Source organism: Aythya fuligula, chromosome 13 (genome assembly GCF_009819795.1).
Source record: "Aythya fuligula isolate bAytFul2 chromosome 13, bAytFul2.pri, whole genome shotgun sequence".
Classification (NCBI taxonomy): domain Eukaryota; kingdom Metazoa; phylum Chordata; class Aves; order Anseriformes; family Anatidae; genus Aythya; species Aythya fuligula.
Window position 1 is genome coordinate 19915467 of NC_045571.1, and position 27358 is coordinate 19942824.

The 27358-nt window shown below is 60.1% G+C and overlaps 1 protein-coding gene across 1 annotated transcript; it reads right to left on the bottom strand.

Annotated features, from left to right (window-relative positions):
- Positions 1–8513: 8513 nt before the first annotated feature.
- FAM155B (family with sequence similarity 155 member B) lies at positions 8514–26766 on the bottom strand. Its single transcript, XM_032196057.1, has 3 exons — positions 26017–26766; positions 14191–14362; positions 8514–13738 (listed from the first exon to the last, which is right to left on the bottom strand). The coding sequence occupies exons 1-3, from the start codon at positions 26764–26766 to the stop codon at positions 13338–13340; spliced, it is 1323 nt and encodes a 440-aa protein (XP_032051948.1). The 3' UTR covers positions 8514–13337.
- Between the last annotated feature and the right edge of the window lie 592 nt (positions 26767–27358).

Genomic DNA, 27358 nt, shown 5'->3' on the forward strand with positions numbered 1-27358 from the left:
CTTTATTTTCAACTGTGCAACCGTCTCTCAGCCTCCCCCTCCCTCAGACACATGGAACTGCAGTCGGTGACCAGCGTCAGCTGTTCTCTTACTCATCCTGGCTCGAACAATGATATTCCACACCACATTATACAACACCCCGGTACTCGCTGCCTCATCGCCCCCAACCCCTCGGCTCCCCACATCACAGGTCGCGGAGGCCGGAGGATTCCTGCTCCTTATTGTCCTTGAGCGCCGGCTTCAGGACTCATTGTTGCGAATGAAAGGGGAGAGGATCTTTGCCTCCAGGAACATACGTCTTACGTGACAGGCGCCCTCTCAGAAAGCCCACAGCCTGGTTTGCTCCTCGCCCGGGGGGTGACGCCTGGCACCAGCAGCCCCCGGGGAAGCAGAAGTGTGCGGCGAGGCTTCGCCTGTCTCGAGGAAGGACCAGGAGGTGGGCGCTCCTCTCCTCTTTCTCCGGCTTTCCCAGGCCCCAGCATCTCTGCCCCTAAGATGTTTGCTTGACCTGGCTCTGGATTTGGTGTTCCTGGGCAGAAAAGACCCCCTCGTTTTGGGCAGGAGGTCCCCAAGCGGCCCCTTTCCCACTCAGCAGCTCCCTGCGAGCAGCAGCAGTCGGGTCTCACGGCACACTTTGCTCGTACCGGGGCTCAAACTGTGGCCCTGCTACATCTGCAAGTGATTTCGGTCATTTGATATTTGTCTCTGCTAATGTATGGCACTAACTACCTCTTTGAAGAAGTGGCCCTGATTAAATTATTACCCACAGAATGCAAGTCTCTAAATGCAGAGAAGCACAAGTCAAGGAGGCTGGAACAGGCACAAAGCAAAGGCGAGAGGGTTTCCAGCACACGCCCCGTTGGATTTCCCTCTGACAAAGGGTTGAAACCAGGGCTACAACCTGCTCCGTGGAGAAGTGTGTTTCCTTCTGCCAGCTCCATCTGCCCTCCTAGCCCCCCCTGAGGAGCATTCATCCTGCACACCCCACCTGCAGCCACACCTGATGGGCGCACACCACGTATCTGGGCTAATGGTGCGTCATCATTGCCTCTAAAGCACCCTAAAGCTCTGGCTTTGAAGAGGGTAAATCCAGGGAATTTATATCAAAGCAGGAGCAGTCATAAGGAACTCATATGGTGCTGTCATCTTCTGCTCACTCCTGGGTTATTGGGAGCTGCAGGCTCGGGTCCAGCCGAGGGACCTCCCCACGAGGGCTGTGCTGTGCAGGTGACCTGGGATTTCGGGGATTTGCTGCCTCAGGTCTGGTGGTGTTACGTGACAGCAATAACCACGGGAAGAAAAGCCCGAGCATTTGCTCTTAGATGTGTCCCAGCAGTTAGAGATTTAGGCGAGGAGAAAGATCACAGGGCTCAGACATAATATCCTATAGTAACACAGTCTTAAACCAGCAATTTCCTCTTTGGACTCCACGCCGGATCAAGGTTTGATGAAGCACACCATTCAGAATATTGGTTAGAGGATTTGGAGAGAGGTAGTAGCCATTTGTTACAGCATGGAATACTAAAAAATTACACTGCTTATTACAAAGGCATATTTCAAGCAGCTAACAGATACGGCCCTAATGAGTGCCATTTGCCTTCATCTCTTTTATTGCAGGTCCAGCGGCCACAGCTCTCCGAGCTCTGGATTTCCAGCATTGGGGAATGCTGCATTTCTAGCCCAAACTAGCCAACACAAACATATGTGTTTCATCTCAGAATAAAAAAAAAAAATGATTGAAAAATAGCAAACCATGTAATTTTTGAAATGAGTAATTCATTTGTGATTTTAAATAAAATGCTTTTGGATGTGAAGGCCAGCTTCTCTGGATCAATTGGATGAAGACATCTGCTTTATTTCAAGGAGATCTGAAGAGGTAAAACTTGACAGTTCTTTGTTTAAATCTTCGCTATCTCCTTTGTATATCTAAATTACATTTATTGATATACAATGTTGACGTTTTTGTAATACTTTTAAATCTCATAACCTTCTGTTTCAAATTCACAGTCTTCTACCACTTAAGCTATTATTATTTTTACCAGTCCCAAGGGCGTGCTAGAGTCTCTTTGGTACAAATTAGAAAGGCTTTTATGAAAAACTTACAGTTTATATAAAAGAGGTTCTCGTTGGCTTCCCAGCTCCACCATCACTAATGCCAACGTAGTAACAGCTTCTCACGTAGGCTCACCCGGAACGGGTCCCCGTGGCATCTGGCACGTTAGCGCTGGTGCGAGGCTTGTTCACAACTAGACTCGAGGATCTGAGATGGTGTTAGAAACAGTAGCAATTTTCCCCAAGAGGGAAAAAAAAAAAAAGCCAAATGTTGACAGGCTGATGAATACCCACATGTCAGGGGACCTTCTGACAGCAGAGCTCTCCTCCAAGCTGGTTGCAGGCCTACCTGCGGCTCGGCTGCTAAGCAGGGTTTGGTATAAAGCGGTGGCAGAAGCGCTTTTGGGGAAGACAGAGCACTAAATGATTTTGCATGGAACAAATACTGGGGTAGAAATGATCGAATAGTCCCCAGGAGCTGCACCAAGGTGGCACAGGGCAACACCAAGCACTTCTGAAGTCCGTGTAGTGGAAAAAATCTGCAAGGAGAGACTGGGAAAGACTGGAGGGAAGAGAATGTGAGAGTGTGTCAGAGCAAACTCCGGGAAGAGTGGTGGATCAGACATGAACGGTGGCTGGGGAGCCTGAGAGGAGAGAGGTAATCCCAATTACTGCATGCCTGGGGCTGTCACTTCATACTGAAACATGAAAGGACCATTAGGGAAAAGGTAAACAGGGTGTAAGTGAGGTGATGTGCCCAGGGTTACACAAAAAAAACCTCTCCCTAAAGCAGCATTGGTGTATGACAATTTCTGACACTTGGCTCAGGTCTTCTGTCCTGGCTCTTCACATTAAGACAAGCAAGTCTGATGCGATTTGACATCCTCTGGGTTTATCAGGCCCGTGAGGGTCTGATCTTTGCTTGCACTTAACATTTCCCTCTTCAAAGAGAGGAAACATCCTGCAGGCTTCTCCCTGTAGGAAGCTGCCCAAAAGGCAGCATGATGGGGGATCCCCAAGCACCAGATGAACGCCCATGGCATCCTGGACACATCCCAGGGCACATTTATTGCTCCCAACACAACATCAAATTCTCCTCTAGAATCTCCTTGTGAGCCCTCACCTTCACCAGCGGAAGGCTCGTGATGACTCTCACCAGGATTTTTCTCCATGCTGCCTTACAACAAGGAGCAGAGTTTGTGGAGGACGAACAGGGAACAGATTTTCCATGGTTGGAGCTGGGCTGCAAAAAGAGATGACTCCTTGGGGCCCAAGGAAAGTGGGGCATTTGACAGGGGATGAAAAAACAGTGGACTGCCTTTAAACATCACCTCCTTTTGGGTAACAGTTGGACTCAGTAACTCATAACTAAGCACACACCAGGACGTGCCTGCTGACCGCCACCCGGTCCTCCCTGTAGCCTGGGGATCTGCCCTTCTGGAGACTCCAAGAGCACAATGACCAGGGTTATTTTGCTTCCAGTGCTTCACACAGGCTTCTGAATTTATATTTTTCCAGAATACTGGGACCTGATGCTTCACCTGATGTGCTCTTATTAACGGGGTTGCTCAGCCCTCCGGGGATGTCAGCAGCACCAGCAGCTAACGGAGAGGGTTGCCAGGTAAACCGCTAGCTCCAGGCAACGCCACGGAACAACACAATCAAGGTCCCCGCGGCACCAGCAGTTAAAATTAATCCTGTTAAATCTGAGTTAAAGACATTGATGTTTGCAGTGAAGGAAACATCGGTGTGACCTGGTCCTTCCTCGGTTACCAGAATGGATCCAGCAGGGCGATAGGGGCCACGGTGCAGCGTTGGGGTTGTGGTCTACAGGGGGCAAAGGAGAGGCCAGGAAAAGTGGAGCAAGGGAGAAGTTGAAGAGCAGCCCCCATGCAGCTCATGGCATCTAACATATAGTCACCTACAGCCCGTCCCAGCAACATCTGCTCTGCGATGGCAAGGGGGGTGCTAATGAAGAATAAATTGTAAGCTCTTACTTAATGCAAATTTTAGACAAAGAGGAGAACAAAGGAACGCTCCAGGCAAAAGTTGCGGAAAATTATGATCATTAATAATTTCTTCAACTCCAGCTACAAGATTTTCATCAGTCTTCTGAGGAGGCATCACGCTAACTTTCCAGTCAAAATCCATAAATCAACAAGGAGTACCTGTTTGATCACAGAAATGAGTGGAGAACTCATCCCCAACATCAGGGCCTTCTGGTTTCAACACGTCCCCGACACGCGGCTTTTGAAGGGCCTGGAAACGTCCCCGTCCTCCGCACGCGCTCCCTTCAGGATTCAGCCTCACACGTTCAAGTGGTGGCGTCAAAAAGGAGGCCCTCGAGTTCGGATTTAGATCCCTGGTAACACGTTGCCTGATTTTCACAGGTTTTGTTGCATGCAGGGGGGACAACGAAGCCTCATGGAATTGTTCAGAAATCCGGTTATGAGGGCAGGGCAATTCCTAGACGCATGTGCATGAAGACTGGGCTGCTTTCTTCCTGACAGAAGGAGACTACAACGCCTCGCACGGGGTCTGTCAGGCCATGGGGATACCCATGGAGGGGGCTCCTCACCACCCCCAGCAGAGGTTACCACCAAATCCAGCCCCCCCCCCCCAAGATCCCTGCTCCTGCCGGGTCCCACCTAGCACATCAAATCACCTCCAACCCCGGGCCGTGGCTCGGCTTTGCACACCATTTATTGATCTGGGGGGTTGCAGCCCTTCCATGCCGCATTTTTACGCCTCCCACCCCCGTTTCTGGGGGTCGCGGGCCAGACACAGCCGGGCCCCCCCCGGGCGCCCCCTGTCCAGGCGCGGCCGAGGAGCGGCGCTGCCCCCTGGCGGCACGGCCCCGGCCGCAGCTTGCTCCTGCTTGGCCTCTTCACCGTATTTTCATTATTTTTAATATTATTTTTATTCCATGGCCCAGCCAAGCCCCCGGGGGAGCTGCTCTCAGTGCGCGCTGGGGGCTGGAGGCAGTGGCAGGGGCTGTTGGAGCAGGAGGGGCTCAGAGCCCGCGCATGCAGGACCCCCTGCCTCGAACGCCAAGACCCAGGTTCAAAAGGCTTCGTGGCACGCCACCACCACCTACCAACGCTGTCCCCATCACTCCTGGAGGAACAAACAATGGCACGGGGTCTGCAGCCATCGGGCAGCAGCTGGACCGCAGGGTGGCACCCCACAGGGTGGGCGTCTGCTGAGCTGAGACACCCGAGGGTGTTCTGGATACAGCCTCTAGCATCTGCTTCTCTGGGAGCCTAATCACAGTCCCCTCTAAACGAGTGCCTCCTGTTTCTGACACCTGGCAGTCATGCTTCCCCATCAGATGTTCATACTCTTCCTCCTGGAAATTACCTGGATTTTGGCTCATTTTTGAGCTTAGGGGCACCAGAATGCAGCACTCCAGGCTGGACTTTTTCAGGGAAGGGGATGTAAGCCCCTTTTACAGAAACGGCACCACAGTGCAATGCTCCTTCCCCTCCCAAACATCTGACTGATTTCAGGCACCTGACAGATTAGGACAACACCTCAGGTCCTGCACTGGGTGGCAAATCTCACTGATGCACACACAGATGCTCGCAGTGACAGAGCTCTTACCTGGAGGAGGAGATGGCTGACTGGGGAATAAATGGGCTCCCAAAGCCCCCACAGACCCCTAACAGCACAGCCAGGTGCCTGACCCTAAAGCACTCCCAGAAGCTGGGCAGGGTCAGGCTCTGCAGGCAACCCCAAAAGAACAAACCCGTAGAGCAGGGTGAGGATCCCTGACCGTGCAGGGAGATTTCTAACTGGGTGTCTCTAGCTTCCAGGTTCCTTCAAAAAACATAAAAAAAAAAAAAAAGAGAAGGAAACAATAAGCAGAAAAGCCAGATTTTAGCATAAAGGACCCCAGCACCCTCATTTTACACCACTAATGCTGCTGCACATCTACACCACCCACCACTTCCCTACCTGAGCAGTGAAGTTATCCAAGAAACCCGGTCAGAAACCAGCACCTAGTGCTTCTGGAGAGCTCACAAGAGCCTGCAGGTGACTTTCCTTCTCCAGGACAGCAAGAGGGGAAGCACCCAGCAGCAAATTTATCTGGCAAGGTTCATTGCTGGCAATCGCAGGCAGCTGGGGGTGTCAGCACCACCTGTGATATCTCCCCAGCTGCCTGCACCAGGGCTGGGAGGGCAGGAGGATGGCTGAGTGGTTGTGCCAAATTGTGGCTCCTTCTGACAGGGGGTTTGGTGTCACCTCCAGACAGGGACAGCCTGGGGACACTGAGGGCTGAACGTGGCTGCTGGCTCTGAGCGGGGCAGGGAGGAGGAAGGAGCCAGAAGCCTCTCCGAGGTGATGGCAGAGGGAGATGTCCCCGCTTCTTCTCCCCTCTCGTTCTCCGGCAGAGCCCACCGCCTGCCCGCTCCCCCTGGCAGCTGCCTTCTGTACCAAACACCCTCTTTGTATTCGTATTGTTTCCATCTCTGTCCAACCTCATTCCGTTTGTGCTCCCTGCTCCTCATCCTCTTTCCAGAGGGAGGATTTGCAGCTGGGGGCAGGGATGGCCAAGGCGCAACTTCAGAGTTTTATTACATGGCCTTTTGCAGCCTGGCATGCAGCATTCAATTTGGAGCGGAGTGTCCTAGCTCTGTTGCATGCCGAGATCTGTTGTCCAGATGAATTAATTCCAGATTATATGTGGGTGTGGACTTCAGCTGGGCAAAATTTGGATACCCTGGTTTAGTCATTATTCTCTGATGAATCTCTTGGTGACAGTCTTTGCCCCTATTGTTCTGAGGTGAGCCCCATGGCAAAAAATGTGAAGGCAAGAAACAAAAGAATATAAAGAAAGGTTACGAAATCAAACTCAGCGAGGCAGGGTTATTGTCCCTCCGCTCTGCCTCTGCTGTCCTCCTTTTGAGATGGGGCTGGGGAGGAAAGCGCCCGCCGGACGGGCACGCTGGGCACCGCGGGGGCCGGGCGCCCGACCTGCGCATCCCGAGGCGAAGCACAGAGAGAGGGAGCAGGAGGTTATCATCAATTCTTAACATTTTATTTCTTTACTGGGTTAAACAAGGGGCGGAGAAAACCTCTGCCCCAAAATACAACAGAACTGAAAGCATTACAGGTACAGAGACTATTGAACACAGAGAGTAGTAGGATAATATTTTTAATACAACTGAATTATAGCATGGTTTTGTGTTTTTGTTTTTGTATTTTTTTTTTTGTTTGTTTTTTGTCAAACCATTTTGGAAAATAAATGTAATAGGAACTAGTGCAAAAAAGTTCTAAACATGAAGCACAGTGTATAAAATGGCATAAGAAAACTGTCCCCTCGAGGACACAGTCACTTTCTTATGACAGAGGGGAGAAAGAGAAACAGAAGGGGGGTGGGAACAGAGAGGGAGGGTCAGGAAGGCAGAGGAAGAAAGCTGGAAAGAAAGAGAAACCGGGCAGGGGGATTAGAAAGAATATTTTGACTTCAGCAGTATGGTTTGTTGGTTTTTTGTTTTTTTGTTTTTTCACCTCGCCACCGCGTACTGTAAAAGGACCTTTTGGTAGGTCTGAGCTCTGTAACCACCACCATTTCACAAGCACTTGAGAAGGGTTCGGTCACCAGCAGCCCTTTCTGCCCGCACCCAACGGTGTCCCCGCGCGGTCCCTCCCCGCGCCCCGTCCCCCTGCCCCGTGCCGGGGCGCTGCGTTTGGGGCTCTCTCCTCCTTTGCAGTGCTCTCCCTTCAAATGGTTCTCGTTGAAGCGTGGTGTTTGCTTTTCCCCATGCACACACGCTCTGCGGTATCCCTGCCGGACCAACGGGTTTAATTCCTTCCAAATTTAAACTCCCATGAACATGTGGGAATATCTCCGGGGTTGAAGGCTTCCCATCGCTGCGACGGCTGAATGCTTTGGAGGCTAGAAGGAGCTGGATTCAGTTTGGTTTGGAAAAGAAAACAGAGCTTGCTCAGAGGGCTGGCTGGGGGCACCCGACACCAGCTGAGGACCCGGAGGAGAAGGGAGGCTGCCCTGCAGGCAGCAGCACCTCGGCGTCAGTTCCCCGTCGGGAATATCCCCAAGCAGCTCCCAAGGTGCGCCGAGGAGCCCCGCTGGGGAAGGAAGCTCTCCAGTTCGCTTTCAGCACCGCGCCGCTCAGCCCGAGAAACTGGCTGGGTGCTATTTTGAGGAGAGCTGGTTGGAATTCCTCACAAATTGCTATTCTCTCCGAATCCGCTGCCACCAGTTCCAACTGTGCGAGCAGAAAAAGTGTGATTTTTTTTTTTTTTTTATAATTTTTTTTTTTTTTTTTTTGCGTTTTGTTTTTTTTTTTGAAAATGAAAGGTTTTGTGGGAAAGGGCTGTTCTTGATGCATTTCTCAATTTGAAAAAAAAATCGGTCATAATTATCAATATGGCTTGTTTTGACAAGTTTCAAAATTAAAAAAAAAAAAAAAAGAGAAAAGAAAAAAAAACCTCTCTGGCTTGAAATGGCTTTTTGTTTTGCAACTCGAGCACGTCCCGTTCCCCAAAAAAATACATTTAAAAATGGTAAAACCAAACCCAAATTTCATGAGCCAGAACCAATTAAAAAATAATAATAATAATGATAATTGTGGGGGGAGTTTTGGTTTACAACAGGCAAGGTTGCAGACTGCCCGGCCTGCAGGAGGATCGCCGTAAAATGCTGTTCTGAAGGTTGAGGGGGCTGGAACCTGCTCCTGACCGTGTTTTGAGGAACTGGGGCAGGTCTGCAGCTGCCCCACGCTCAGCTGCACCAGGAGGCAGGGACCCAGGGCTGCTGGCGAGGCTGGGGGGGTCCTGGGCACAGCCCCCCAGGGCAGTGCCGTGGGTCTGATCTGCTCCTCGTTCCTCAGGTCGGGACCATGCAGCATGGAGCTGATGGGGGATCAGGGAACGAGGCAGCAAGAGCAGGTCCTAAAGGATTTAAACCCAAGGAAACGGAGCTAGGGGGTTTGGGAAAAACTGGCAATGGGAACGTTCCCTCGCACAGCTGCCACCATCCTGTCCTGCACGGGCAGCGAGAAGCCCGAGGACCCAGCTACACCCAGGCCTCCCCGGGCACCCCGTGGGCCGTCTCCTGTGCTTTGTGTGCAAGGAGCTGTTACAAAATCCCACAGCAATGCCCCCCGCAACGGTTCAGCTTTCTCCTAGGGGAACGCCAGCAGCTGGCCTGGCTCGGGGAGCTCGGCGCTTGGTTTGCAAACCCTGCCCGCGCGCGGTGGCGGGAGGCACACGATGAGCAGGTTGGGAACAGAGAGATTAAACCCCAGCAACCTTTAAAAGGCATCATTTAAAAACAAAACAACATGATTTGCAAAGGGTTTAACCTTTGTGTGTGGATGCAGTGATTCCTTTGCCCCGTTGCTCCCCGCAGGGAGCAGAGCACGTCCCGCTGCGTGCCGCCCTCCTCACCCGCACCCCGCTCCTGGCCCCCCTTGCAGCAATGTGCAGGGGTAGCAGCACCCACAGAGCCACACGGGGTGGAAAACACCCAGAAAAAAGCTGCTGAGGAGCTTTGCTCCCCAAACCCAGACTGAGCAGTGCGTGGGCAGGGCACGAGATGGACCTGTGCGAGCCCCCGAGCCCCAGGAGCGCAGAGCAGGCTTCTGCTGGGAAGGGACAGGGGGACCACGACCTGGGCACCTTCCAGCCTGCAGCGGGTCGTTATTCACACCAGGATCTGCCCTCCCTCAGCTTTCGGATGTAAATTAAGGGAGATTTATACTGCTGTGGATAGAAATCCACAGGGCAGCTCAAGAAGCCTATAAACAAAATTGTTGGCCGCATTGCATAGGTTTTCACAGAGATTTTTGCCAAATCTATTTCTGCGCTGAGTTTGTCTCTGGGTTTCTATAGGCACTCCTTTCCGGGGTGGTAGCTGGGTGTCAGATTGTACCTTCTCACAAGCTGGAGCGTGACTTTTTGGGGGTTAGAGGCCGATGTGACGTGGCTGAGGGCGATGCAGCGTTGGGCTGCGGGACGCCCCGTTTGCCCACCTCCCTTCCAGGCGCCGCGGGGCCGCCCGGGACGCAGCGACGTGGCAGCGGGCAGTGCCAGCGCCACGCCGAGCAGCAGATATCAGGGATTTTTCATTTTCCTTCTGTCTTTTCTAAAGGCAGGGCAGAGGAGCCGTCTCCCGGCATCGCCTGCAGTCCTGAGTGGCAGTGAATGAACTGCCCTGACATCTCCTATTGAAGCAAAGCAAAATGTGTTGAACAAAAACCATTTCAAGATGTTTTCTGAGTGTTGCCAAGTTACTCAACATGTTCTGCTTTAGTTGTCAGATGCTTTCAAAGCGATTTCCCTAACTCAGAGCACGAATGGTGAGGGCTCTCCCTGGGAATCTTTTGCCTGGGGCTACCATGGATCTGTATTTTCATAAGAAAAGGGCTCAAGTAATGATTAATCTTCACCAGAGGAAGCAGGGCCTTTCTTTGGGATTTTTCTTCAGTTATTTTTAATTAATTTGTACAACTGGCAGCTACATTAAAGTGCAAAACACAGGGCTGATGCTGCAGAGGGGCCGGCCACGGCCACCTTTCCCCCGCCGCCCGGGCTGCCCGCGAGCATCGTCCTGACACCGCGGTGGGCACTGGGAGAGGGAACGGGATCACTGGGCTGGAAGGGAAAGGAGAAAGCACCTCGGGTTCAATTCCCGGGAGGATGAGGGCATTTGGGGTGGGTGTTCCCCTGGGGGCTGCACCCGGAGCTGCTCTGCAAAGGGCCCCTCCTCGCCCCAGGCACGTCCGCGCCACGCTGCAGCGGGCGCAGCGCCAGCGGGATGGATGGGGGCAACGCCAGAGCCCCCTTCCTGGGCTCTCCTCCCGAGTAGCAAAGGGAGAGCCGATCGGGAGGCTTCCTGGAGTTGTAATGTCAGAGCGGGGAGAAGATTTTTATCTGACGGCCCCGTAATGATGGACTGCAACGTACACCGCTTCCAGCTGCTCCGTCCTGTTCTGTGAACAGCCTCGTCTGGATCCACTTAACGAGATTGGCAAAGTGTTGAATACAGCATATGGTGCCCTAAAACCACAGAACTTATTGACAGCAGCCCAGACTTGCTAAATAAAAGAACTCCTTCCAACAGCCTCGCTCTGTGAAGACTCAGCACTTTCCTTCCAGTCACACTAGGTAAAATCCCAGCCCCTGGGGCTGGCGCGGCCAGCGAGCCTCCTCGGGCCACCTGGGGCCGGCGGCTCCCCGCGCTCAGCACCCCGGGGCCGCCCGGGATCCACTCCTTTCCCGGCCCCGTGCCCCTCGCCGTGCTGTCCGCGGGCCGGGGGCTGCTTGGCCCCGAGCAGGCTGTGCGGCAGACAATGAGCAGGGCCGGTGAGTCAGGGCCGCTGGCTGACGCACCACCCGGGGCCGTTCCCTCCCGAGATGAGCCGCTGCGAGATCGGACGCAGCCTATCTCCCGAGGAGGCGCCTGGAATTAGCTTAACTCTTGGCAGCGCACGAAAAATCTAATTTCCTTCAGGACGAGCTGGATCCGGCCGTCTCGAGGCAGGCACGCGGCTGCGCTCCCTCCTTCGGTCTGGCCGTGGGCTCTCACCATTCCTCAAGGCAGCGGCACCACTCGATTTTTCAGCAACAAGCGCAGGAGCCGCGCTCCTGCTTGCTGAACCGCTGCGTGTCCAGGCTCCCCAACCAGTGCAAACTTGGCTGAAAATGTAGGGATGCTGTTAGGAACACCCAAACAGGAACCGCCCTACCTGCTCTGGGCAGCATCAGCAGCAAAATCTGCTCGGGACGCGCTCTGCTTCTTCCCCGAACGCGAGTTCTCCAGCCCGGTACCGATGCCAACGAGCTGCCGGGCTTCACATCTGCAGGGCTTTGGTCACAGGTAACTGGTGGCACCTGAACACCTCCCCGGAGCTCCGAGCTTCAAGGCAAAGCAGGCGTTGAACGTTCAGCTGCTTTTCAGAGCCTCTTTGGTCTGGAAATGGGCTGGAAACGTCGGGCAAGCAGTCTCTGTGCGCCCACCCCGGTGTTCGCCCCGTGCCCACGGGATCCCCTCTCGCCTCGGGTGCCTGACGAGCGGCACCGTCCCCCTGGGGCCGCCCCGCGAGCAGATCCTGGTGGGTGGATGGAGAATTTGGGAGTTTCTGAGCAGAGAGGGGAGCTGATGAACGGCTGGAAACGCTGAGCTCAGGTGAAAAGGAAAGAAGCGAGCCGATCCGGGCCGCACCAGCCAGCACCTTGCCCGACCGTGTCCCGCTGTCCCAGCTGGGCTCCTAGAAGGTTTCTGATCTGGGGCGCATCCAGTGATAAAAAGCAGTCGCGAGAACTCCCTTCCCCAGCTGGGCTTTATTAGCGCCTCTTCTTTGTGTGGGAGACCATCCCTACCAGCCAGATTTCGCCAGCCCTTCTGCCCAGTCCTTCTGCCATCCAGCAGATGATTTGCAGCCGCCGAGCAGGGACGGACGCCTTCGGAAGCCTTTCATCCAATTGTTACCACGCCTGATCCCACCACGAGCTGAAGACTCCCTCAGCTTCGCCTGCGCCCTGCCAGAGCCACGTCTCCCCGACTCCGCTCCGAGTCATGGGGAACGAGAGCGAGAGGTTACACGAAACCATCGGGACGCTTCGCCAACGGGGGCACCGGGACGCCCCTCCCCACCTCCCCGAGCACGACCGGAGGGGCAGGTGGGGCCGTGGGGGACACCGGCCCCGTGGCGCAGCATCCTCCAGCCCCACCAGCAGCAGGAGGAGCCCGGCCAGCCCGCGCAGGGGCTGCCTTGCACCAGCGGGGGTTTTCCCCGGGGATGGGAAGGGAGGACGGGGATTTTCAGAGAGGTGCTGCCTCCATCCTGCCCGGCCGGGTGCGGGGCGTTGTGGACGGAGGAGAAATAGAAAAGGGGGGTCAGGCTGATTTCCAAACTCTTGGCATGTGGCTGGCGGGTGAGGTGCGGGCGCCCAAGGCACTCGCGGCGGGCGGCAGGGAGGAGCGCGGCAGCCCCGTGGGGCCACCTCCTGCGAGGGGGGGACCCCGTCCCCTCTGCTCCCTTGTCCCCTCTGCTCCTTTGTACCCCCTGCTCCCCCTGCTCCTGCGCCCGGCTGCTCCTGACCGAACCCTTCTCAAAGCCGAGTCCCGCAGCCCTGTGCGCATTAGAGACTCTTCATCACGGGGATGCCCCGCGGCGAGCAGCTCTTGGGGGGATGTGCGGGGGTGTGTGTGTGTGCGTCACCCCCAATCCCGTGCCTCCCATTGGAGGAATAGCATGTGCCCCCCTTCGTGGAAAAAGATCTGGCGTTCTCGGAGGTCGGCTCCCCCCTCCGTGTCACTCGTCCCGCGCCACGCTCTCGTCCAGGGCGGGCAGGGCCTCCAGGCTGAGCCCCCCGCCGCCGCTGTGCACGCTCGAGAAGGACACCATGGTGTGGAGGAGCATCAGGACCAGCACGCACAGCCTGAGCCTGCTGCTGCCCAGGCGAGACCCTGCGGAGACCGGCAGCAAGGACGGGGAGTGGTGGTACTGGTGGTACTGGTGGTGGTGGTGGTAGAGGTGGTAGTGGTTCTGCCGCTGGTGATGGAGGTGGGGGTCGTGGCGGTGGTAATGGAGCGACTCTGACGCCGTGGATTTGGGGGATGTGTTGTAGTTGCTGTCTGGGGGGTGGTCGCAGGAGTCCCATTGCACCTCGCAGCACTTGGCCTCCTCCTCGGGCAGCTGGGTCTCCAGCAGCCCTGCGGGAAGGGAGCAGGGGGTCAGCGGGGAGGACGAGGACGGCGAGCAGCGGGAGCGAGCACGGTGCCAGCCCCAGCACCGGCACACCCGGAGACCCCCAGCAGCAGCCACTGGTGGGACTGGTGCACAGGGAGGGACCCCGGCGCGGTCAGGGCTCCCCAGGCAGCACCCATCTGTCCTGGCCCTGCATCATCCCATCACCTCCAGCCCCCTCCCACTTTTTTAGGTTTCACTGGGCTTTTGTTTCCCGAGCTAAACCTGCCGCTCCCTCTCCGTGCAGCGCTTACATCTCGCCCCAGCTCCACGTCTCGGCGCTCAGCACGCACTCGGTGCGTTTCTGCACCACGCCTCCCCCTCCTCTCCTCCCCAAAACGACCTCACAGCCTGGCAGACGGCCTGCAAAGCCCTGCGGGCTCCCCAGCACCCACCCCTGCTCCCGCAGTGTCCTTACCCGTGCAGATGAAGCCAGGCAAGCCTCCGTAGATCAGCTCGTCGTTGTCCGGTAACACGAACGGGCACCTGGTCTGCACCTCCAGGCAGTATTGCTTGCATGGGATCCGGTGTCGGCACTGTTGTTGTGTCACGTTGAAATACTCGGAGCACAGCCAGGCCTTGTAGACAGCCTAGGGAAGGCACCGAGGGGGACGGGTCACCCACACACGCAGCGGGGTAGCACGAGCGCCGCGGAAACCCCGGGGGGAAGGAGAAGGGGAAGGGAAAAGGGAAGGAAAAGGGGACGGGGAGGCCTCTTACCTCGCTTGGCTCACTTGGCAGAGCTCGTCAGCACACCCAAGCTACTCACTGAATTCATCCAGCAACTCAAGGAGACCTTTAAAGCGTTAGGGGCTGCAGCACTGCTCTACCAAACCCAAACCACCACGAAAACAAAGCAAAGCGGCCGCAGGGGACTCGTGTCCCCCCCCCGGTGGGCACTGCTGCTGAGACCAGTGACCGAGAGCAGCGATGGAGAGCTTTGTGCACCACGTGCAGACGACCTGCCACTGCTCAGCCCCCTGCCCGCAGCACCCAGCTCCCCCCGAGGCACCCGGCACACCGAGATGTCCCCATGAGCCATGGGACAGGCAGGGAGGGAGCAGCTCACAGGGCTCGTGCGCTCCCGTCCCGCTGCCTGCCCGGCAAAATTAAGGTGAGGTTGATGCCCACAGCCAGCTCCTAGCTCCCTGCGAGACAGAGGGAAGGAGTTTCCCTCCTAAATGTGCTGGGATAAAGCCCCTGCTCCTCCTTCCCGAGGGGTTTGTATGTTCTGGAGGCTTCAAACCCATGACGTTTCCCTACGACGTTTCCAAAACCCCCGCGTTTTCCACAGATCCTTATCTCCCTTTGTCTGGACCCTGGTGCTGTCTCAGGATTCGTGCTGGTTGGGAAATTCTTGGCAAGTTCTCTTTTTCCTTTTTTTTTTTCTTTTCCTTTTTCCCCCTGGCAAATGCCCGTTCACAGACCCCAGCATTCCCACGGAAGCGTTGTTTTGGTGAAATTTTCATCAGAAAATTTAAATTAACGGGGGCCGGGCCGCAGCCCCCGGGGCAGTCAGCAGCCCCGCGGCCACGGCTTTCGGCTGGGATGTGGGAGCTGCAGCCGCAGCCCTGCTGTTTCTCTCTGGATGTTAATTATTCAGGCCGAGGGGAACAGCTCCAGAGGAAGGCCTGGCTCTGGAAGCAGACCGCGAGGACACGGCCAGGAGGGAGAGCCTGGAGCTCCAGTTCTGGATCTGCCTCTGCTGAGCTCATTCCCTGGGGCCGAGGAGGAGGGGAGCTGGGCAGGGAGCCCGGGGCGATCGCTTCCCCGACCCCGCTGCCTTCTCCTTTTCCCAAATCCCCTTCTCCAGGGCCTGGGGAGCAGCACTTTGTGGACTTCCCAACCAGCAGGGGCTCCCAACCCTGCCAAAACTGCCCGAGCCCAGGGCCTGGGGCTGTGCTGGGGCTGCACTGTACCCACGGCCCCTCCAGCACCACCCACAGCACCCGGCTTTTGCTCCTCACCCCTGCTCGGGCAGGCAACACGCGGTGGGTGAGGTGGTGGGAGCAGCCTGGAGACGAGGTTGGATGGAGACGGGGACAAGAACTCATGGAGACGGGGACAAGGACTGATGGAGACGGGGACAAGGGCCGATTGGTGCCTCCAAGCGCAGAATTCGAATGGCCGAGGTGGGGAGGGATGAATTTCCCCCCCCAGTTTCCAGGATTACGAACGGGAGCCATTCACCGCCCCACGAACTGCTCAGATGGATGCAGAATTTGCTGGGTAAAGCTCGGCGAGGTGCCTCAGGCCTTCAATCATCCCACAAACCATCCCTCTCCCTCCGTGTTTACACACTCCTGGTGTCCGCGGGTTCACCACGCTCCCCGTTTGGGCACAGCCCGGGCAGGCTCAGCCAATTTCCTCTCTCCGTGCCCGCAGCCTCCTCCCAGCCCCTCCATCCTGCGCCTCCCCTCGCCGCTCGTCCCCCGCAGCTTCCTCCTGCTCTTGCAGGGGACGCCTGAGGATTGAGGGCAGGAGGAGATTTACTCGCTGCCTGACTCACCGCGGAGAGCTCGCCCGTGCCTCCTCCTCGCTCTTTACCGTTTCTGGAGGAATTAAGCTGCCTTTTGATGGGCGTTTCCTCTTTTCTGCTTTGGGGTTTGGCTGCTCTCAGGATCACAGGATCAGACTCCCCAGCCGGGCCATGTGAGCACAACCGGCCCGGTCTCTAAAAACCTTCCCCAGAGTCCTTCTGTGTTCTCGGGATGTCTGCGCAGAACCACCTCCTGCTTTTTTCCTTGAAATAATTGGGCTGGGGGTGATGCCAGCACCTTGTGGACACCGGCACTGTCTGAACCACACTCCGGGAGGCGCAGGGCAGGGATGGAGGAGCATCAAAAGGATGCTCCAAAGCAACAAAGCAACAAAGCAACAAAGCAACAAAACAACAAAGCAACAAAGCTTTCCCCGCCGGGGCGGGCAGGGAGCAGCCGGCACACGCTGCCCAGCGAGCCGAGGGGTGGCGAGGGACAGGGAGCCACGGAGGGGCCGTAATCAGTGGTTACACCAGGTGCAGGGAAATTGGACGCTTTGAGAAACCCAGCGTTGGGTTTAGAGCTTGGCAAAGCTTCCCGGGGTTGCATTTAATTGCAGTAATATTGGGCTCTGTGGAGAAAGCCTCAGGGGCGGCTCTGCAGAACCATCCGGGAGCGTGCTGGGGTGGCTGTGCCCTGGAAGCTGCTCGGTGCTGCGCTCACGGCTCCTCTCCTCCTCCTCCTCCTCCTCCTCCTCCCCCTTCTCCTCCTTTTCCTCCTCCTTGACCCGGTGGCAGCTGCGTGGAGCTGGGGCCGTGCACACCCACGGGGCCACCGGGGACCCGGCGCCCAGCACCCAGGGCTGGCAGCAGAGCGTCTCCACCGTGGCCTGGGATGAGCATCTGGAGGGGCTGCGCCTCATTAATCTCGGACGCAGGGAAATGAGCGCTGCTAATGAGCCGCTCGGGCACCTCTCCAAGCTCTGGCACATCAGGATGCGGCGAGGGAGGCAGGCCACGTAAAGCAGGGGAGAGAAGAGCCCCCGTGGATGATGGCAGCGGATTAAGGGAACGCGAACGGCGCTGGCCGGCCCGGAGGAGTCACAAACACAACTGCAGCGCCCAATTACCGAAGGATTCAATTAGAGCCGCCTGCAACCCTGACATCAACGGCGCTGGGCTTTGGAAAGAGCAAGGGATTTTTTTTTTCTCATGAGCCTTGCTCTGTGCCGTTCCAACATCCTATCTGCAACAGCTGGTTTTTTGGTAACTTCAGTATTTCTGGAGCCGGGTCCTGGCTGTGCTGTCCCCGCCTTGCCCCTTCGCATGCTCCCCTCTGGGGCGCAGGGAAGAGGAAAAAACACAGCAGAACTGCGTGCGACCGCTCCTTTTTTCAGCGTTTTTACTTCTTTTTTTTTTTTTTTTTCTCCTTTCTGTAAAGCTGCCTGGTGCCTGGTGATGACAGCGCTGGAGCCGGGCACCCTCCGTCTCACAGGGGGAAGGCGAGCAGGGGGCCGGCTCCTCGCCGCCCGCTGTGCCCAGCACCTAAGGGTGGCACCGACCTCGCCACGGGGGCCACCAGCCAGAAATAGGGTGCCCGGGGGGTGCTGGGGGGGAAGGGGGCAGCAGCAGGGCAGTGGGGGCATCCTCTTCCTCCTCCTCCTCCTCATCCCTGCCGTGCCCCTGGCTGGAGGCCGCCTTCCTCCACGGCATCCTAAATCCAGTCCCAACGCTGCTGACCTCTGTGGTTTCATGAAGAAACTCGTTTTTAGGGTCTTTGTTTTACCCCCCCAGAAGAAGGGAACGAGGAAGCCACCTGAGAGCCCCCTCTCACTGCAAATAGAGCCCCCTGAAAGCAAGCCCGAGACACAAGTGGCTCCCTGAGCTCATCTATGACAAAATTTTAAGAAAGCAGCCTTAGGGCACGAGCGCATCCCCCTCACCTGCTCAGACACCCCACAGCCCTGCCTGCAGCACGTTCAGCTCGCTGCGTGGAGCTGGCAATGCAGAGAACGAGCTGCTGCACCTCTGTGCACGCACACACACAAACCTCCAGCCAGGCAAGGGGGAAATGTGGGATGTTTCCCCCGGGAAAGCTGCTGGGCGCACAGGTCGGGGTTTTGGGGACAGGGCCCTGGCCATACAGCTGCACCTGCTGCCTGCAGGACAAACACGATGGCCATGAACATCCCCGCTGGGCACGGGGAGAGGAGCCCCAAAAACCACCCTGGGGCAGACAGAAGGGACCCTGGGCCCCTTCCCTCCCACCACAGCTCCCAGTTTGCCCAGTTTAGCTTTGCCACAATGACCCCGTTGCCACTGGTATCCGGCCGCGTGCCCACAGCCACCCTGCTCGGGCAGACCCCAGCCGGCTGCCGCAGGGGTTTTGATCCCACACGGCCTCTTCGGAGCACCCAAATTCCCACCAAACCCCGATTTAACAACAAAATGCCACCTTGGGGGCGCCGCGTTCCTCCTCCCAGCGGGGCCGGCGAGGGCTGGGAGCGCTCTGCCTGCGAGCCCCCCGAGCACAAAGGCCGAGCCCCGGCGCAGCCTACGTGATGTCGGCGGCGTGTTCAGTCCCCCCACATCCTGGCTCTGTCCTCTCTGCCCCGCGATTTTCTTCTGGCAGTCGACAGCCCACGCTTTGGACAGCGTCTGGGACAACGCGGCCCCAGTCTTGGTGGGCTGCCTGCAGGCGCTGCTGTAAAACAAAATGGATTGAATGTAAACAAAATGCACATTGAGGCCGCTGCTTATGGAAGCGGGCGAGGACTGGGCCCCATTGTGCCACAGGCTGCACGACACGGGCAGCAGACAGACCCCGTCCTGAGAAAATTCTGGCGCGCACAGACCCGAGAGCAAAGGCGGCGAGCGCCCGCGCTCCCACGCAGAGCCAGCAGGGCAAAAGGGGCGGCTGTAAATCCCCAGAGCTGCTTTCTGCCCTGCTTTTGGAGAGGCGTTTTTGGCCGGGCTTGAGAGGGGACAAAGCGCAGCTGGACGGGAGGGCACGGCGTGAAGGTATGCGTGGGAAGGGGCAGCCAGGATGGGACGCGGCCAGGGGGCAGGGAGCAGCCAGGGCCCTGCCGCTCTCAGCAGGGGCAGGGGCACCCTGGAGGCCTGGGGGTGAGCCCAGCAGGGTGTGCTGGTGAATTGGGGGATGGAGGGGTGGGAGACGCCCGGGTGGAGCGGCACTGCCCCATCCAGATGTGCCAAACCCCAGCAGGTAGTCCCCAGCACAGCGCCTGGTCCGGGTGCACCCGTCCCATCCCAAAAATCAGAGCCCGAGCGGCTCCCAGCAGCCACGCAGGGCGCAGTCGGATGCCACAGGACATGGATGAGCGATGGGATTACCCCGGAGCAGTGCCTGGGAGGCTCCAGCAGCTCCCGGGGCACGGTGCTGCCTGCAGGAGGAACCCAAGGACTGCGAACTAACGGCACCGGGCCCTGCCTGGCCCTGGCGAGGGGCACACCGGGGATGGTGAGAGCTGGAAGAGCAGCAGAAGTCAAATGGTGGCTGGGACCTGGCTCCAGAGCGGCGCTTCCCTGAGCGGCTACACCCAAAATGCTGCTTGGATGCAGAAATAACGGCCCCGAGGAGAAAACGTGGTCAGGGAGAGGGGATGCGCCCCCAGTGCTGCCATCCATCGGGGGCTGCGGCGTGTCCAAGGCAAGCGAAGCCTGCAGGGTGTGGAGAACCAAGAGCAGCACCCCGAGCACAACCCCTGGGGGCTCCGAGCTGGGGCACGAAGCCCGGGGAGGGTTTGGGAGCTGCCCACCAGCAGGCACCTCCTGGCAGCACTTGGAGAGCCCCAGCTGCAGGCGCAGCCCCCTGCCACCTGCCAGCCCCCCGCTAAAAAGTGACGAAAGCCGAGTAAAAAGTGCTTAAAGCCGAGTAAAAAGGGATTAAAGCCGAGTAAAAAGGGATTAAAGGCAGCCAGGAGGACGCAGACGGTTCCGACAGAGCCGGGGCAGACGCAGCCATCAGGTGCCCGCGATCCATCAGAGGCGCTGGAGGAATTCACCCCCGTCAGATACGGCTGCAGCCAGGGCTCCAAAGCAGATTAAACATTGATGGGGCTAATGAGAACATCCTGTTACATTAGGAGGGATATAAAAAAATAAAGGCGAGACACTTCAGTGCCACAAGCCATCAATTACCCACAGCTGGAGCCTGAAGAAGTTTCTCCAGCACTGCGGGGTCTCTGCGGCGAGGGCACGGCGGAGCAGGGCGCGCAGCACGAGGCAGGGTTCAAGGAGACACCTCAGCCTCACGCCGTGTCTCTGGGGGGAATTGGGGTTGGAAGTGCCCTGCCAAGGCACAGGCTGAGCCAGAAGTGGCTCAGAGCAAGGGGAAACCCAAATCTCCCCAGCACTGCACGAGGATTCGTCCCCTGCTGCGCCCAACGGAGGTGGCTCCGAGAAGGGCAGCGGAGGGAGAAGCCCAGCCAGGTGCCACCAAGGCCAAAATCAGCCCAAACGACTTCGTAATCACTGAGCGGCCCCGTTAATTGCATCTCCTGACACTGCCAGGCACGGAGGCGCAGTGAGCTCCGGTGGGGACCCCGAAACAACAGAAGGAGCCCGGGGAGGTGAGAAGAGGGGCAAGAAATGAGCAAAATTCACCGCAGAGAAGAGCCTGCCAGCAACCCCGAGGGGATGGTGTGTGCCCTGAAGAGCCCACGACATCTCCCCAGCCCCGGTGGGATCCGGGCAGCAGCCGCTGGTGGCTGGTGGGGGTCTCTGCGTGATGCCAGGGGCTCGGGCTTTGAAATCCTGAGCGTTTCCAAAGGAAAGAGAAACCGTTTGCCAAAACTTTGCACATCGCCCGCAGGCTGCAGCCCGCACAGCCTCTGGAAGGGGACTTGCAGCGAGGGTCCCCAGCCCCAAGCCTCAGCAGGAGATGGGGGAGGCCAGGACCTGCACCCAGGGGCAGCTCCTCCTTCTTAGCCAGCACCAGGAGCTCGCCGGGGCAGGGCGCTGGCACACCAAAGCCTTGCCAGGTGGTGCCTTCAGCTGCCTTTTGCCATCCGTGCTCACACCAGAATTTGGAGGAGCCCGCACTGGCTGCGTGCATGCAGGCTGCTCCTCCACCTGACAGCCCCCAGACCTCAGGAAAGGCCACGGGGAGAAGTAAAAGCCAAAAAGCGATGAGGAAGGAGAGCGGGGCCGGGCTCGGGCAGGAGTTGCTCTGCTGGGGGCCTCAGCCGGCACCGTGCCCCCTGCCCACCCTGCCCCATGTGGCCAGCTGGCTCCTGCTCCCCCGGGCAGCCTCCGTGTCTCATTCATGGATTTGCTGTCCCTGAGTCATTGCCCTTCAAACGACAGCGGAGCCCGGCCTCCTCTGTGCAGAGCCAGGCATGAGCCGCATCCTAATGCCTCCCGCTGACGGCAGGAACAGCCCCCGGCAGCCCAGGTGCATCCTGCCCGCTGCCAGCGGAGGGAAAACCCCGCGGGGCAGCGCTACCAGGCGCCCCCGCTGCCTTTGGGGCTGCAGGAGAAGCCTGCTTGGTTGCAGGGTGCTTCAGAGGCACGGGGTGGGTGCAGCACCCTGGGGTGCCGGAGCGGCTCCGGGCTGCGTGGCGACCCCGCGGACGAGGACAGGAGCTCCGAGGTGATGCTGCCAGGATCCTTTGTGCCAGCACACATCGCACAGCACCTAGGGAATCACGTAGGGCAGCAGCCTGACGAGCTGTCCCCGATCCGGGCCCCCCGGGCACCGCGCTGCGCCCTGCCTGCCGCCTCCTGGCGCTGGCAGCGAGGCCGCTCCACCAGCTCACCGTAAATACAGGCTGCCGAAAACACAGCACGCCGTGCCCACCGGCTGCCTGCAGCCCTACAGGCCCACCGCACGCTGGACGCCTTCCAAAACCCATCGGTAGCTGCTGAAGGATCGCCCCACGGCCCTCGGGCCGGAGCTGCAGCCCTCGCTCACTCCCCGCGCCCCACGGGCACGGACGTGCTTCCCTTCGGCACCGCTGGTGAACGCAGACGAGGTCTGATGGACACACACACTGCTGGCAGCAGGCAGGCAAACACCACCGAAACCATCAGCAAAACTCCCTCCTGTCTGCACGGAACAACAGCTCCTTCCCTTTCCGGCTTTCCTGTCCTCCTTCCAGAAGCCGGTGCCCATCTTTGATCGTTTTTGGGGTGAAGGCACGCTGCTTTCCTAGCGGTTTTCAGCCCATCCTCGCCATCCCTGTGGATGCAGGGAGAGCCCCGTGGCAGGGCGGCACGGCGCAGGGGTGATGGGCTCTGTGGCAGCCTTGTACCTGGAGACCCACCCAGGACCTAAAATTCATTGGGAACTTCACCGGGCAACACCGAGACCTAAAAGCTGAGCCTGCTGCCGCTGCCTTGTACATGGGACCAGCCTCTGCCTCCCACCAGCACTGCCCAAAATCCTGGGGAGTGAAATCCTGCCCTGCCACGCACCCAAAGGGGTCCCTGATGTGGGTAACGGGGAAATCAGGGCGGGGAAGGAGCCCCAGGCAGGGCCGCAGCGCAATGCAACAGCCGCCGGCCCGAGCAAACAGAGGAGCGCTGGTAATCTAATCAGGGCTGAGATGCTACAGGTCCTGTCCAGCCTGCCCTTCCCAGCCCAGCTCCCTCCTGTCAGCCCTTCTCTCCCCGCTGCTTTGTTTCCCGCAGCCTAATGAGGCCTTAATTCACCAGCCGTGGTCCCATAGATCTTTATTTGCCCGGCTAAGGCCGGGTTTGCGCTTCCAGGAGCGCTCTGCGCAGCGGCTGTGGGCTGAGGGAGGCAGCACAAGCACAGAGCCTCCGGCTTTAAAGCCACAAAGCCCTGACTGCGTGGCAGCCGAGCTGCAGGCGACGCTGGGCTTCGTCAATTTGGGAAGAGAGGGGAAGAGGAGGAGAAAACCAGCCCCAAGCACCAGGCGGGGCAGCAATTTGAAGGAATCGGGATCTCCTGCCACGCTTCATCACGCATGGACAGAGCCCGCTGGTTGCGTGCCCGTGTCCTGGGCTTCCCCCGGGACATTTGGCCACAGCTTTGCCACCAAACCCCACCGAGCACACAGCACACACACAGCACCACAGGGCAGAACGTGCAGCGTTGTTCAGCCTTCGGGCAGCAATCACAAACCCAGGGCGCTTCAAAGCTCCCGCCCGCCGGCTCTTCCCGCGCAGCCCCCGCTAAGCCTCGGGAGGCTGGGGGAAACCAGGCCAAAAGGGGGGGAAACCAGGCCAAAAGGGGGGGAAACCAGGCCAAAAGGGGGAGAAACGAGGCCAAAAGTGGGGGAAACGAGGCCAAAAGCTCACGGCCACAGCACCGGGCCAGGCTGCTGGCGGCCTCAAGTCACAGGAGAGGAGAACGCTGTGGCTGTCAGCTGGGAGAGCCGAAAGCAAAGCGCCCCAGCGCGCAGGGAATCGCCTCAAACAAGCGCCCTGCTTGCACCGTGCACCGCAGCGAGGGCTGGGGTCGACGCCCGCAGATTCGGGCGCCCACGCCGGAGAATTTGGGCCCCGGGGAATGCCTCGCGGGTCGCCTGCTGCTGGCGGCCTCCTGTTGCTTCCCAAGTGGCGCCTGTGGAGCCGCGGCGCTGCCGCTCGCAGATGCTCCACGGAGGCAACCGCGAATGTGAGCAGGGCGCGAGCCGGGAGCGGCGCCGCACGCCTCGCAGCTGCCAGCTCCAGCTTCGCGGCTCCCCAGCTCGTTTCCTGCCTTCCCACCACGGCTGCTCACGGCCCACGGGCACCCGAGGGAGGCTCGTCCACGCAGGGCTCTGTTTCTGGCTGCCTTGGAGTCCCCTGAGCCCAGCTGAGGGTTTTCTGCTCCGTGTGCTGCTCTCTCCAGGTCTCTGTGCTGGGGTCACGCAGCTCAGACTCGGCGGGGATGGATGCGAGGGCTGGAGGGCGCGGGGAGCTCTGCCCCAAAACCCACCTTGTCTATTTGGGCTCCTTCCCCTCTCCCGAAAAGCCACCACCACCAACCTCTCCCTCCTCTGCTCTCCCCTCAACACCAGTGGGCAACTGCTGGGTGTTGCCTTCAGCCTGACCCCGTGGGACCCCCACGAGGGCTGCCACTAGCCCACGTGGCCACGAGCCCTTCCTGGAGCCCGCTCCATCCCCCCCAGCTCCTCCTGCTTTCTGCCGAGCCCACCCGGCACCAGAGCACGAGATCCGGGGCCAGCAGTCGCCACCGCCTGCACGCACGGGAGGCGCACAGCACGCTCAGCCCCTGCCGGAGCCGGGTTGCTTCATTCAGCACCCAGATGCGGTCACGGGAGCAGAGCAGCGGCACCAAAGCCAGCTACTACGTAGCTCCGAAACCGCAGGGGGAATTTGGGCGAGCAGATTGTAATTACCTGCCTTGGCGCCGGCCCAGCACGCCAGCGCCAGCTCCTTTCCCAAAACGGTTCCGTGCGGGAGCAGCGCAGAAACGCGGTCCTGAGAGCCGGGGCCAGCACCTCGCGGCCGTGCCCTTGGTGAAAGGCAGGCCCCGTGTCCCCAGCGCCGTGCCGGGGGGAGAGCACGGCCCCGAGCTGCCCACGCACCCCTCCAAACTCTGCCGTTAAAGCAGCGCCCGAGCCCTGCCCGGGGAGCAGGGGACGCTCTGCAGGCAGCCCTCTCGGGGCGGCGCACAAGGAGAGCGCCTGGCTGCGAGGCACGGCGCTGCCTCTCCAGCACACGGCTCCGGGAGAGGTTTAATTACGGAGCCATCATGCTTCCCGGAGGCTGCGTGAGGAGGGAGGTGGCAGGGGCGAGCCGGGCGGCCGCGGGGAGCCGCGGGGCTGGGGGACAGAGCCTGTGCCACAAGGGGTGCAAAGCAGCACCGAGCGGGAGCGCCCTGGGGAGACGCGCGGCTGCGCTGCTTGCTTTTGGGAAGAGGCAGCACCGGGCTGAGGTTTGATCCGTGTGGTGCTGGGGAAGGCAGCCCCGCAGCTGTAGGAACACGAAGAGCTCCCCGAGTGCCTGCTAACACCGCGCTGCTCCGAGCTCTCCCCTCCGCTGGGCAGAGCAGGGCACGGGGACAGCGGGGACAGCTGCTGGAGGAGCGGGTGTCGGGGCACCGCGAGCCCTGCCGGCACCGGGGCAGATCGGGGGGCACCCCCAGGGCGACCCACCGGGGCTGGGGGTGCCGGGGGAGGCAGATCGCAGCTCACCATCTCCCATCTCCCTGGGGCAAAGGGATAAAAGGGCTGCAAAAGGGCCGCGTGCCCGCCGTGCCCCTGGGGAGGGGGCTGCAGCTCCTTGGTTCATCTCAGGTCAGCGCTGACCCTACAGCCTGGATTAATGCTGTCCGGGCAGAGCCCTGGGCTGCCCCGGCGCCGCGCAGAGCTCCTCTCTGCAGGCCAGAGGCGGCGGTGACGGCCTCACGGTGTCGTGTTTGGAGGCTCTGCCTTCAAGCCTGCTTGCCCTGCCCTGCCCGAGCCCTGTCCCAGGACTCTGGTCCTGTCCCCAAGCGCTGCCAGCCCTTGGGTTTGGGCAGCGCAGGGAGCGTGGCTCCACCCGGCACGGGGGCAGGAGGGCTGTGGAGCCCCCAGCACCCCGTCCTCCTGCTGCCAGGAGCTCCGGGGCCGTGAGCAGTTCCTGTGCCTTGTCCCCTTCTCCCACCTCTGCCTCCTCCACCGGGTTTTTGGGCCTGTTTGCCTGTGTTAGAGGCCTGTAGGGCTCCCAGGACACCAGGAAGAAGCCACACGGGGAGAGGATGCCCACGGGGATGGCCAAGGGTGGCCGAGCACCCCGGGGGCCGCGCGCTTCGCCTCCAGCCCCACACCGCACCGCGCCCCCTCGTACCTTGCAGTCCCTCACGCAGGATCTGACCGAGTACTCGTCCGACTGCAGGTATTTCTCCAGCAAGAGGTCGAACTCCTCGTATTTTTCCTGAGCGTGTTGGTCCAGCCGCTGGTACGCCTGGACGCAGCTGCTGCACGCCTCCCCGCCCAGCGCCCCGGCCGCCGCCGCCGCCACCAGGTCCAGCATCAGGTTGTCCAGGCTGCAGTCCAGGCTGTCGGGGCCGGCCATCTCGCGCAGCAGGTCCCAGATCGTGTAGCTATCGCAGAAGGAGAGGTTCAAGTTCCCGAAATACGCCTGCAGCAAGCTCCTGGGCGCCGGGGCCGTGCCCGCCAGCTGCCCGCCGGCGAAGGAGCCCAGCAGGCGCTGCAGCGAGCCCAGGCGAGCGCAGGCCGAGTCCAGGTCGCCGCGGGGAGCGGGGCACGGCCCGGGGGCTGCCGGCGGCCGGCTCAGGTTGCCCACGAAGGCCTCGCAGCCCCCCCCGGCCCCGCTCTCCTCCGCCTCCCCCAGCGCCCTGGGCCCGCGGCCCCGCGGCCTCCCGGCGCCGCTCCGCTCCCGGGCGCGCAGCTTGGCGGCGGCGGCGCAGAGCCAGAGGTGGTCGGAGAGGAGCACGGTGAAGAAGAGCAGCGAGGCCAGCGACAGCCGCCATTTCTGCGCCCGCTCGGGGTCGGCCGCCGGCTTGTCGCTGCGGCGCGGGGCGCAGCACACGGCCCCGCCGCCCCCGCGGGGGGACAGCCAGGCGCCGCGGATCATGGCGAGGCGGCGGCGGCGCCCGGCGGGCCGGGGGGACGCCGAGGGGCGCCGAGGGCCGGCCGCGATGCCGGTGCCGCCGCCGCCGCCGCCGCCTCCTCCTCCGCCTCTCCCCCCCGCCGCCGCCACCGCCGCCACCGCCGCCCCAGCCCCGGCCCCCGGCCCGCCGGCCGCGCCATGCCGCGGCGGGGGGAGGCGGCGCCGCGCCGCACGCTCCGCACCGGCGGCCGGGCTCGCCGCGGGGGCATGCCCCGCTGCCGGCCCCGCTGCCGGCCCCGCTCCCGGCGCCGCTCCTCCCGCTGCCGCTGCCGGGGCCGGGGCCGCTGCCGCCGCCTCACGCCGCTCTCCGCCGGCCCCGCGGCTGCCCCTGCTGCCGCCCGCCGCCGGGCGCCATGGGCCGCCGGCCTCACGCCGTCGCCATCTTCGGCCGCGCCGCCGGCACCTGGAGGGGCTGCGCCTGCGCCACCGGCACCGCCACCGCCACCGGCACCGGCACCGGCACCGGCACCGGCACCGCCGGGCCCCCCCTGCACGCAGCGGGGACAGCGCGGCTCGGCACGGCTCGGGTTGTTCACGGTTCGGCTCCGTTTGGCAC